Source organism: Thermobia domestica, chromosome 9 (genome assembly GCF_964235325.1).
Source record: "Thermobia domestica chromosome 9, izTheDome1.hap1.1, whole genome shotgun sequence".
Taxonomy (NCBI): domain Eukaryota; kingdom Metazoa; phylum Arthropoda; class Insecta; order Zygentoma; family Lepismatidae; genus Thermobia; species Thermobia domestica.
This window is the reverse complement of record NC_137462.1, coordinates 72,732,650-72,745,514: the sequence shown is the minus strand read 5'-3', so window position 1 is coordinate 72,745,514 and position 12,865 is coordinate 72,732,650. Positions and strand designations below refer to the sequence as shown.

General features: G+C 36.2%; 1 protein-coding gene across 12 annotated transcripts in view; it reads right to left on the bottom strand.

The window, feature by feature from the left end:
• The window catches only part of LOC145694742 (uncharacterized), a 753,582-nt gene that overhangs the window by 88,244 nt on the left and 652,473 nt on the right, over nt 1-12,865 (bottom strand). The window contains exons 1-2 of one of the 12 annotated variants that reach the window (XM_081771343.1): nt 12,092-12,199; nt 1,696-1,724 (exon numbers count right to left, since the gene is read on the bottom strand). The exons of 9 other annotated variants lie outside the window; for them this stretch is intronic. Coding sequence is in view for 2 of the 3 variants with exons in the window: in XM_081771338.1 (XP_081627464.1) it covers nt 1,696-1,724; nt 12,013-12,046 (63 nt within the window). In the remaining variant the exon portion in view is untranslated. Of the gene's footprint in view, nt 1-1,695; nt 1,725-12,012; nt 12,062-12,091; nt 12,200-12,865 lie in introns of those variants that run through there. 2 more of the 12 variants (XM_081771338.1, XM_081771340.1) reach the window with 2 other exon arrangements.

Below are 12,865 nucleotides of genomic sequence, written 5' to 3'. Positions count from 1 at the left end.
TGCGCAAAACTTGATTTATTGCACATCTGATTATTTCCCTTCATTTCAGACTTGTTAGCTAAATTCATTTAGGCTTTATGGTTTGAATATATGAAAATCCTAGGTCTAAATTGTTATCAGTTATTCATAAATCGACCAATTGACTACCTGTCATAAATTCAAGTGGGATATTTGGGTTGATTGAAAATGAATTTAGGATACAATCTCCATTACAAAAACGAGAAAAATATTTAATATTCAAAGAAAACTTATAGATCTATCGATACTAGATAATCATATGCCTCATAATTACAAGATAAACTCAAAATCTTCTAACGATAGATATATATAGGACTATAAAGTAACGAAATTTTTAATACACAATACTGTTATCTGACGATGATCCATACTTATCTAAACTCTTATTCATGCAAATTAAAGAAGTAAATTTTATTCAAGTATGTAATGTAATAGGATGTGGAGCGCCTGTAATTTAGATTTTCGGCTACGGCTTTCGGATTTCTATATTCAGAGAATTCTCTGGTAAGTTATACTGTACCCATTATTCAGTTTAACTGTATGTATTAGTTGCTTTCTAGTTTCATATTAGTCAATTAACTAATAGCAACTATATCTACACATTCTTTGTGAAGATTGTCATTGTTGCAGTTCTCGAATATCCCAAGGGCTTCAGTAACTTGACAAAATATTTAACTAGATAGAATTCAATAAATACGTTGGAGTATTTATCGAAAAATATTAGTTCCATTAATAGTGAATTAATAACTTAAATATAAACTGTAATGAGTTCAGAATTAAACTGTAGGATTAACTGCATTCAAAATTTGTAATTAAAGAAATAAACTAACGAAGTAGTAGTATTTGAAAAATATAGATTTTGCAATTTTGCTTGTTATGATCTTTTATTGGCAATTGGATATATTGTTATATTGTGAGAACTGGTTAGAATCAAATATTAATTACGAGAAACTGCAAAGTAACATTGATATGTGCATCTTTTCAATAGATTTTTTTTCTTCGAATGATTTAGATATTGATCTGGTGACATCGTAAGTTTAGTTTTAAGAACCATAACCCATTTATGGTTTATTTTCCAGTAAGAACACTGTAGCTATTACTACTTCACCTTTTTGATATTCTTGTGTGTATAAAAGTTAATTGGTTTGGATAAAAATGAGGCATTTTAATTTCATTAGTAACGAAATACTGAATTAGGTTTAGTACTCCGGTGACTTTCTAGTAAGAAATCTAAGAGATTAATCTACATATATAGAATACCAGTTGAAAATTTATTTGGAGACCAAGACCACACTCTCGTGATCCAGTGATCTACAGTACATTCGGACTTTTGTATTCTGCCCAGAATATCAACATCAATTACAACTAATAATGGAATATACCATATTGAATTTTAGTTCGTATTTCTATCTTTGTAAATTTCCCCAAAAGCACATCGTAATCAGCCATAAAATTTAGATTGGTTATTTTCTACCAGGTTTGTTTTAACAACAAAATTAGTAAAATTACTGTAGATACTATTCAAACAAACCTGGGCATAATTTTAACCAAATTATGAATTTGACTAATAAACTTACTGTTTCCCCTGGTGGATATTTTATTAGGTGCCAGTAACAAACGATCAATCGCTCGTTCATCAGGCATTACACTCAATCTGTGCATTGTGAATGTACTTACCACCAGAATGCAATGTTGGTACTTCTTACCTGTAAAAGAAAAGAAAAATCGTTAATTATATGTTCATTACAAATTAGCTACATATTTAACATATACATCTCGTCAGAATGTCAATAATGTATCATCAAAGATAAAATAACACTAAAAGGTTAATATGAATCGTTAGTAACGAACCGTTTATTTTGAAAACGTCAAGAGGATCACTACATCTTTAAAACATGCCTTCTTGATGATTATATGACTATAAAGAATTGTTTGCAGTTCTCCTTTATTAAAACTCCTTATACTCAAATAATACTTTTGTTTCCTCCTTTACAAAAATCCTTTCAATATTCAATAGCTTTATTTTCTATTAGCGAATGTCTATAACATTCATTAATACTTAAATATTTTTCCATGAATATTACACGTTTGCTTCTACTTCGCAACATTTCTTGATATTACTCTAAGACCGTAGTTTACAAAATGACAGGGCGTGTGCATATTACAGTATCTCTTAATCTTTCATGGTTTGATATACGAAGAAATTGTTCTACATAATAAAAAGTTATTTCACTCCTTCAAAATCTGCACGTGTGATATGAAGTTCATAATGAATATGAAGCAAATCAGGTATCCAGAATAAAATACGTTATAAACACAACACATCAAAATATACTGAACTCACATTAACAATTCCATCAATTCATTTTGGGTAATCACCACCAAAGCCTTGAATCGTTCGTGAAATATTGGAAAGTTGTTGAAATCTGTCGATGAGTTATGGAATGGATGTCTTACTGCTCGGATCAACGAACAGGTTAAATTCACGGTATATGATGCTCCTCAGGTTTTACCAACCGTGAATCACGTCAGAAAAATGCTTACTGTTCCACAAGCTCTCAGACATTTTGCAACTTGTCCGTCACTGATACAAGACAACGTGTATAATGGAATGGATAGGGTTATCTCGCAGAAAATGTGAACATTTGCGCTATTTAGACGAGCAGAGATAGCACTAAAGGAAACTAGCGATTTATTGCGATGACAATTTTATATCGGAATACATGACAACAGATGACACCACTGTCTAAAGCCAGTATAAACATCACTTTACAATAAAGAATTACTAATTTCTAACGTGACTGTGATCCTTGGTAATGCCACTCAGTTTTCTCCATTTGGTCTGTTCATTACAATATCCGCCTGGATAGATAAAACTTTCTGCACACCAGTGCTATTTTCTATAGTGCTGTTAATGTAGAACACACTGACGCGATTCTAGTCATGTTGAGATTTTCATTATGTGGGGAACTTTTTGCTGAGTGAGCCTGAATTCTACGAGAAGTAATCGAACAGTCCATTAGCAATAAATAAGCCCCCCGATTTGTCTGGGCCTGAGTTAAAAGTATGAAATAGATTCAAATTATATATACACCTTAACCCTTTTCTGTTATCAGAAAGACAAAGGATTTGTTAGGGTTAAATTCATTGCCAGATTCCGATCTCATTGAAACACTGATCCATCATAAATCCGATATAGTAACTCATTGCTGTCACAGACTTTACGTAATCCTTAACGATTTTCCGTACATGTCTACAACGAGAAATTGGATTTGATTCAGGGTCACTGTTCATTTCAATCGCACACACACACACACACACACACACACACACACACACACACACACACACGAGCTATACTACCGCGATACGAGCTTCATTTCACTGCACGAACTACTAAACAGAATTGCGCAATATTTTAGTCCTCTCGGTAGGGTTGACATATAAATTTCTAATCCTTGTTCCCTTAAGGATCACTCTCTATAGCTTAAATACTTTTGACAATTACTGAAAAAAACCCGAGGAATAATTTTTGGAAACATCCGAGTATATCAAGTAAACAGTACATGTACTAGCCCACTTTAGTAAAAAGAATGTTGAGATTTGCAGCCATACAAGAAACACGATAAACCGGAAAAGATGCAAAGGAATACGGAGAAAGGATGTAATATGAAAGTTTTGATATATCAGTAAGGTATAAGTGTAGTTTTGATATATCAGTAAGGTATATGGTCACCTCGGATTCTGCACTGTCGATGAGTGTTCATGGGAGTTTGGGGTATGTCCCATTCTTCAAAGAAGTTTTGAAAGCCTGGAGGTTTCAAAGTCTATAACTCTTTTTCCCAGAGAATCCTAGGCATGTTCGTTAGTATTAAGATCTAGAGAACATGCTGGATAATCAATATTCTTACTTTTCAGTATCTCTGTAACATGTGCGTTGTGCGTGGTCGTGCATTGCCATCCATGTACATAAAGTCAGGACCCACTCTAACATCAAAATGATGAACATATAGTCTCAGGATTTCGACAGAATATTTTCCAGTAAATGATAATGTGCAGTTGTGCTCCTCTATCTTCATTATGCTCCAGAATCTAACAAATTAAGGATCCCAATACTGTTACAACTACGGATTTGCTGTATGATATTGTGCTTTTCATTTTCTTCACGTCATTTAGTATTCACAATCAGCTGTCGCGCAAAATCGTAATTCATCTAAGATCATATTGAACAATGTCTCTTGTAGCCTTCATCACTGGAATCGAGCACGACCATACGCGAGGAATCATTTCACTGGTATTTGATATACAACCTATCACTATTCAGTCACTCTGAAATAGTTCTGGGGCACATTTCACCAAGAACACTACCAAACTAGTAACCAACTGAGTAGCAGATCAATTATTTCTCAATTGACATGTACGTCGATCCTATCGAACTGTTGTACACATTCCAGCGTTCACTATGCACAATATATTTTTTTCTTCTACAGTCCGCAGCAAAAAAAAGCAACATAAGCATGTAAATTTATTGTGAAACGACGAAGTCTTTTCCTCCAAAATAAGTGTGCAGGGGATGATGCCGAGGTTTCTCCTGGCGTGATTTGTGCCACTTAGACGTTATGTTGATTCCCTGCGCTGTTAGGCGTAGTTTCACAATTAACTTACATGCTCATGTTGCTTGCTGCGGACTGTACCGGTAGCTTTCGAAAGTGGAAAATGACCCTTTGATACGCAAATCACACTTCGTATCGCAGCCTTTCCCATAACGACACTCAGCGCGTCTGCCTCTAGTGATGAGTGCAACGGATCACCAGTATCCTCTACTGGTATACTAACAGACATGGAGTAGCGTGAACAGAAGTTATGGGTCATGTGTGTGTGTTTCCGGGCACCTGTCAAGCGAAGTAAAGAGTTGCGGTTAAGTTCGCATCACAATGTCTAAAATTGTTGAAAGCATCCTTTGACCTATTCATACAGCCAGCACATGGTAGTTACTATTAAAATAATTCATCTAATGTTTGATATTTTGTGGATATTAAGTTTTGCTCATGACTGTAAGTTCGCATTATATCGAGTTCATCCAACCAGAAGTTCACTGGAGACTCAAATTCACCCGAAGTGACAAATGCACGACTTACATTTAACTTTTTACACATGCGCATTAACATTCCAGGCTCAGTTTTACAATACTACATAGGACAGAATAAATTCTGTAATCAGTAACTACTAACAAGGGATATGCGTGACCTCGAACGCTCAGAACCACACAAAAATGTGCTTAGAATATAAATAGCTCATCCCAAACAGTGGAATAAGCCATTCGCATGCAAAAGTAAGTGTTATACCACGAGACATTTGAATATTCGAGGTCTTGGAAAGGAACCAGTAAGGAGAAGAAACAAAATATCGATATAATAGGACCAAAAGCACACAAGTTGCAATGTTGTGACCGAGTGCTATTTCCCTCTCCGTAAAATAATTACGATATCTGAACAACAAATCTTTTCCACTGATCTGATAGTGTTGTCCTGCTATTCAGTCCTCAAAGTGCAGGCATGGGATTTCAATAAATTGTTCAAAGTAAAGTACAACAGAACAAAATGCACATTTGACTAAAGCCACTTTTTACATTCAACAGCACTTTTGCATTCAAGCAATTTAATTTCAAACACCACACATTTTCAAACGATGATAGTCTCAATATTATAACCTGCCTTTTGCCAAGTATATTGTAACATGCTTGTACTTCAGTGCAGACAGTTGATTGCATAGAACAGAGTAAAGTATGATGATGAAATGACGATCGTGTAACTATATTTATGGTTTTTCACATTATAGTCTTACAAAATAAACTATTCTTCTCATGCAGAGCTTATCCAATCTAAAGAAGTACATATCAAGAGGTTGGTAATATTTTGTTGCCTCTGTGGCAATATCATGAGCGTAATATCCTTGTTCGGAAAACTTTCATCTAACAGAGTACGATCTTTATGATTTGGCCGGATTCGCACAGCAATAGGCTCTTCACATCGTCACGTACATATTTACCGAGGACCGTAGTTAGAATACTTTTCATATGCTTTTTTGCCGTTTTGCCACTTCTACGTGCTTCACATAAATGTTTCATGGACATGTTGCTTCAAGTTTCTTGGAAACATTCGGGCCACGGTTTCTTGTGTGTTTTTTGAAAACAGATATAAAGCTTGTTAGCTAATCTGCCACACATTGATAAAGCCACATCAATTGTATAACTGTGTGTAGAGCTACGCACAGATTGCAACACACCAGCTGTATGTAGGTTTCTCTCCTCTGTGGGATAGTGCTGAAGTTATTTCATAATTAAATAGACTGGTCACTGTTCCACTGTTTTCTTTGTCCACATTCCCGTCTGTTACATATTTGGCCTTCTGACAAATACTATGATTATTTTTAAGTCCTCACACGTAACGAACGTAGTAATATGCCTGGTAGAAATGCCATATTCAGCCTGAAGTTTGTTGATAAAGGCAATCGAAGATGTGAGATTGTCTCGGCTAATCGGCTTCTAGTGACATTTGCAGATGCCAATAATGAACAGCAGATTCATGTGTTCTTGCTCTATTAATTGTGACATTACATACTCCTTTATAGTTTTTAATTGAGACAGCCTGTTTACCTTTAGTCGATCTTGCATTTTGCTAGTCATAAAACTTACTATTACCTTGGAATCTGATTTACTTCGAATGCACTTATACTGCCTCGTAAGGTTGTTATAGGAGTTGAAGCCACGATTGTAGTCTTTATAATTGTTCCTCAGTATGTGATCAATATTTTGTAATTTACTGGCTCTCCACATTTTGGGTGGAGATGGTTGGGAATTACTTTCACTTGAAGGTTCCTGTTGTTCTAGAGATGAAAGTCTTGTACTGCTGGACGCAAAAAAAAAAAAAAAAAAAAATCAGGTAGGGCATTTCCTAACAGTTTGGCAACATTCATGGAATTAATTCGCCTCATGATACCGATGTACACTCTAATCCACAAACGAACACTCCAAACGAATGTCTACTGCAGCTTATACAACTTGAATCAAGTACTTTCTCGTGGAGGTACAACATGCCACCGCCAAAAGGCACTAGCAGACAACAGCTGCGTTTTACATGGAAATGATTCACACTGTTTTTGGGATTAGTGATTTATAATGGAATTGATTTTTGTGCGGTTCTGAGTGTGATGTCACGCACATCCCTTGTAAAATAAGAACAGTAGAAATATTTTTTGCGGTTCGTCCATTTACACGAGGAAAAGGCTTCCACCTTATTCACGAATGTCGCATTTAGGCTCTACATTTGACGACAACGATCGCTATACAACAGCTCAATGTTCTTGTAAGTCTATTGATTTGATCATTTATTTGTAACTGTTGTGATGAACTTTTTAGGAAACTGTAAAATTGAAACAGTTCTAAATTTTGAGATCAATACGGCTGCTCACCGACTCTGCCGATTTTTTTACTTTTAAAAAGTACTGCGAAAATCGAAGATTAATACTATCTGGGTAATTATCTAATACTTAAAAAAACATAGTTAATTACATAGTTTATGTTCTCAATGTGTGACTTAGATTTGGTCAGTTCCAATTTCTAAATGTCAAACAACTATTTGTACTCTTCGTTATATCCAAAACGTGATCCATTACTGATGTTTCACGCGTTTTCACTTTTCGCGGATTAAAAAAAAAAAAAATGCGACTCAATTCCTATATTCGCGGCTAAAGATTTCTTTATTCGCTTGTCTAATCAGTACGTACATACATAATAATAAAAAGGATTCCAATAGGTATCTAACCCAATATCCTTTGTAAACGCCGTCAAATGGACTAATGAAATGTAAAATGGACCCTATTATAACTTTGCCTAAAGTATGTTGTTAAATGATACCGCTGCTGTATTGGTTCGGACTTTGACATAAGCCGCCTTCGCCGCGATCGGTGTTTTTGAGAATGTAAACAAACAGAATGAATGCAACCTTATTACTCAATGAATAAAGTATGTTTTTAAATGCCGCCACATTATTAGACGTTCCGTCCTTTGGTAAGAGCCGCTTTGCGTGTTTTAGTGTTTCGTCTTTTCATTCGTTACAAAAATTGTGATAGACACGTCTCTACCGCTGTCTTCCTAATTTATACAGTAATGTCAACTAACAAAATGAGAAACGAGTTTCGACACGAAAAAAATCTGTGTTACCGCTTAAAGTGAAAATAGAAATGCTTGTTCGTTTACGCCTTTGAGAGTCGTTTGCATCCATATCACGCTCATTCAATGTCAACGAATCAACTGTACGATCGATAAAAAAAAATCCGAAGATAAAATAAGGTCGTCTGTAGCTTCAACTTCACTGTCAGCGAAAATTGTTCGTGATCCAGCAATAGAAAAAATGGAAGTGGCGTTGTCATTATGGATCGAAGACCGCAACCAAAAAAGGGTGCCCCTGAGTGGTCCAATGGTCCGGGAGAAGGCAAAGCGTCTTTACGCTCATTTTAAAGAACCTGATGGTAGTTGTAGTGGTGAATGTACAGATGGAGGATTTCAAGCATCGGAAGGTTGGTTCAATAAATTTAAGGTGAGACAATCATTGCATAACATTAAAATCGTTGGAGAAGCTGCACCTGCAGACACTGCTGCAGCAGAACGATATCCAGAAGAATTTACAAACTTAGTAGCTGATGGAGGATACAAACCTGAGCAAGTATTTAATGCAGACGAAACTGCACTGTTTTGGAAGAGAATACCAAACAAAACATTCATTTCTAAAAGCGAAAAGTCTGCTTCTGGATTTAAGGCAGCAAAGGATAGAGTTACACTGCTGCTATGTTCTAATACATCTGGAGATTGTCTCATTAAACTACTGATGCTTTACAGATCGTTAAATCTTCGGGCTTTATAAAATCAAAACAAGGACGACCTGCCAGTGTTTTGGCGTGCTAATAAGAAAGCGTGGGTTACAAGCGCTATTTTTTGACTGGTTCCGGAATTGTTTTGGACAATGCACCAGGTCATCCTCGCGAACTTGAAACTATGTATCCAAATATAAAAGTGACATTTTTTACCTCCCAACACGGCGGCTTTGCTTCAACCTATGGACCAAGTAATAATCCAGGCCTTTAAGCTCTATTACATTAGACGAACCTTTAAAATCGTATTGGATAATATGGAATGTAATCCTGATATGAATGTTATGGAACGCTGGAAGAAATTTGACATAGCAAAATGCATCGTAAACATAAAAGAATCATTGGAAGAACCGAAGCCACACACATTGAAGTCATGCTGGAAAAAACTGTGGCCTGCTCTGACTGCGGAAAATGACGAAGAATGTGGCAAATTCAAACTTTGACTGCAAACATAGTCGAAATTGCGAATGGAATAGAACGAGATGGGTTCGAACAGATAGAATCAAGTGACATTCAGGAATTGCTTGAATCGAAAGATGAAGATTTGACTGAAACCGACTTGGAGGAAATGTTAAATTCACAGTCCATTGAAGAAGAGGCTTCAACAAGCACTGGAAACGTGACATTTAATTTGAAAAATCTTAGTGAAGGTTTAAGAATGGCAAATGAGCTTTGTAATTTCTTTATGAAAATTGATCCGTCTATGGAACGAAGTCTTATTTTTAAGAGGCAAATTGCTAATGCCACTGCTGAACATCAGTCTGAATTAAAGGAGCTTTTAAAAACTGCCAAGCAAGAAAAAATTACAAAATTCTTCAAACCATTGGCTAAGCCTGAAGAAGATAATAAATCAATATGGTCAAAAACTTCAATTACAGTAAATTGATTTTTTAATATATGTATTTGTTTTTTTTTATTTTGTCACCTAGGAACGTATCTCCTATAATCCCATATCAATTGCCATTCCGTATTCACGGTTTCTGTATTCGCGGAACATATACCCCGCGAATAAAGAGCTTTTACTGTATACGGATGATTTTCAACAAACCTGTTGTGTAGAGAAAGAGAACATGCAACAGAAAAATTCAAAAACGTTGTAAAAATAAACGACATTATTTCTTACAATTTCCCGAATAATCAATTATTATAATAATCAATACATTAGAGCTCAAGTGCTTCACATTAGTATACTATGAAGTTTTGCACAATGGACCGTGATTTTTTATTAGCACTAGAACCAAATTTTTCATGTTTGGACTTGAGGAAGAAAATTTGTTACACAACTTCAGCACAAAGGACACTACTTATGGATATGACCACAATGGAGAAGTAGACAGCCGACTTGCCAAGGGTCCGTCATTAAACAAGACCATCGGTCACTCAGTCATATCCACTCGACGCAAATCGCTTCCTATGTGTGTGTGTGGGGGGGGGGGCGGAATGAGACATTTGACTGCAGTAATTCCAGCGATGGGTACAATGGTTCCACAGTAGTGATTTTCTATCTGCTGGACAAACCACGGCCCGGAAGACAAGGAACTGCAGTGAACGACGTCAACAACGACCACATTGACCAACCAATTAGCGAGGACGGATGGCAACCATGCGACAGGTTCTTGAAGCGACTGGGTTATCTGTAGGTAGTGTTCTAATGCAGTCTATGATATTAATACAGCCTTAGTCTACAAAGACACTGGAGCTCCGAAACAAAATAATCGAACTGCACGAAGATAATGCGAGACCGCATTCTGTCAAACACACACACAGTAAGTCAGAACTATGGCATGGGAAGTGGTTCCTCAATCCCTTATAGTCCGGACCTGGCCACGTCCGGACGATCGTGATAGGCAGTTTGCCAGTAGCCAAAAGTTCACTGCGTGTGTGTAACAGTGGTGTAATAAATCAGCGTTCCAGGTTTTACCACACACGACATGGAAAGAACGGTGGGCTAAATGTATCACTGAAGATGGAGAATACACTAAGTAACATGTATATGTGTATGAATGACATTTGTACATGTATAAATTTCAAGGTCCTAGTGCTACTATTTAAAACGTTCTGGAAAACTGACAACTTTTCGAGTGTCCTTTGTGTTTTGCGTAAAAATATATGCACTAGCAACTCAGCAGCGGATCAGAGTGCATTAGTCACACACGGTTTTGCTTATGGTCATTTAGAAGTAGGCTAAGACGGAACAAATAATAGATGAACTAAAAAAATCTCAGAAATGTTGAATATTTGACTGAGTAATACAACGTATTTACTAGAAAACTGCGGAAAACGTGCTATACGCCTACTATTCTTAGATTTCTGCAATATTTTCAAAAAGGCGAAACAAAGTTGATGAGCATTTTTAAGTAAAAAAACAACCTGTTCCTACGTATACCAGCTGCACTTTCAGTAACTTTCTATTCAAGGTCTTCATTGTTTCAAAATGTCTTTCACACTACTAGAATATTTTACATTTGTTGAAGTACGCTAAACACAGATACTAATATTATTTTCAAATAACAATCACATTTCAAATTATATAATATCACAATACCAGAAAACAACAAACATTATGGCTTGGCAACCGTACATAAACTTCAATTTCCCGCTTAGCAACTGATGCTCTTCCACTTGAATTACTACTGACTCCATCATTTGTTCTGCCCCCCCCCCCCCCCGACTAATTAGACATTTACACGATGGGTCATATCACTTAACTTCCATTCAACTTTTCATTCTTCCAAAGATTCTCCTACTTTCTCATGTAATATACACAAAACATCAATCAAAGGCTTTGTTAACCTCCTTAAAATTAACTGTTTTCTTTATCGTAACTAGATTCGATCCAACTTCAAATAGTGTAAACTAGATAGAACAATGTTGATAGAAAACAAACACTAATCATGAGCTGAGAAATTAAAGGTCAAATGTTATCTGAAGAATGTCTTTGCGTTTAGTCGGATACACTGTAAACTATAATTCATTCTAGTAAAATGTATGACTATATTTCAACCTTTCTAAGAACAAAAACACACATGATTCACCGCAAAGAAAACATTCAGTTGCCATACGCACATGATTCACCACTAAGAAAACATTCAGTTGGCATACACACATGATTCACCACAAAGAAAACATTCAGAAAATTACTAACTGAAAAGAAAAAAAGTTGACGCGTTACTGCTCAGAGCTGCATCCCACCCAACCTCTCTCTACGATATCCACTCTCAAACTGACAAACTTTCAACGGTTCTGTCCTCTTTATGTAACTGGTTGTCATGGCAACGGAATTTAATCTCGCCTTTAATCGCCGTTGCTATGGAAACGGCGCGGTTCATATATATTAAGCACCTCCCAGGGAGCCTTAGAATACACCCGGTCGATATTACTAGGATGCTACAACCGCTGGTTTTGACAGAGCAAAACAATCCTCACCCACTTCTCTTCTAACACTTCCCTATCAAATGTCTGAGTAGAATGAGAAATGAACTCTCGCTCAACCGACAGCAGATGAGCTTAAAGAAGAACAGCGCTTCCGCTCATTTAAATTCTTTATAGAGATCGGCTACTGTTCTTGAATATCAATTTCCTTTCTCTTATAGGTAACGAACTAAATTCTTCCGACAAATATAACTTCATGGATAATATATATACACAAAAAACTTAATCTCTTAAAATTCAGAAACAGTCAGAAGAAAAAAAGAAAAACTGAAGTTGAATAAAATAATTATTCTGCCATAATTTACACAAAACCACATTTGCTTGAGAATTATTTTCCCTCCCTCTCTCTCTCTCTCTCTCTCTCTCTCTCTCTTAACAAATGCAACAGAAGTTTATTACAGGGGGAGCATGGATGAGCGGTTAGCATTCGCACTTTTGCAATCGAAAGATTCTGGGATCGAATCCCGGAGGGAGTCATCATATTTCG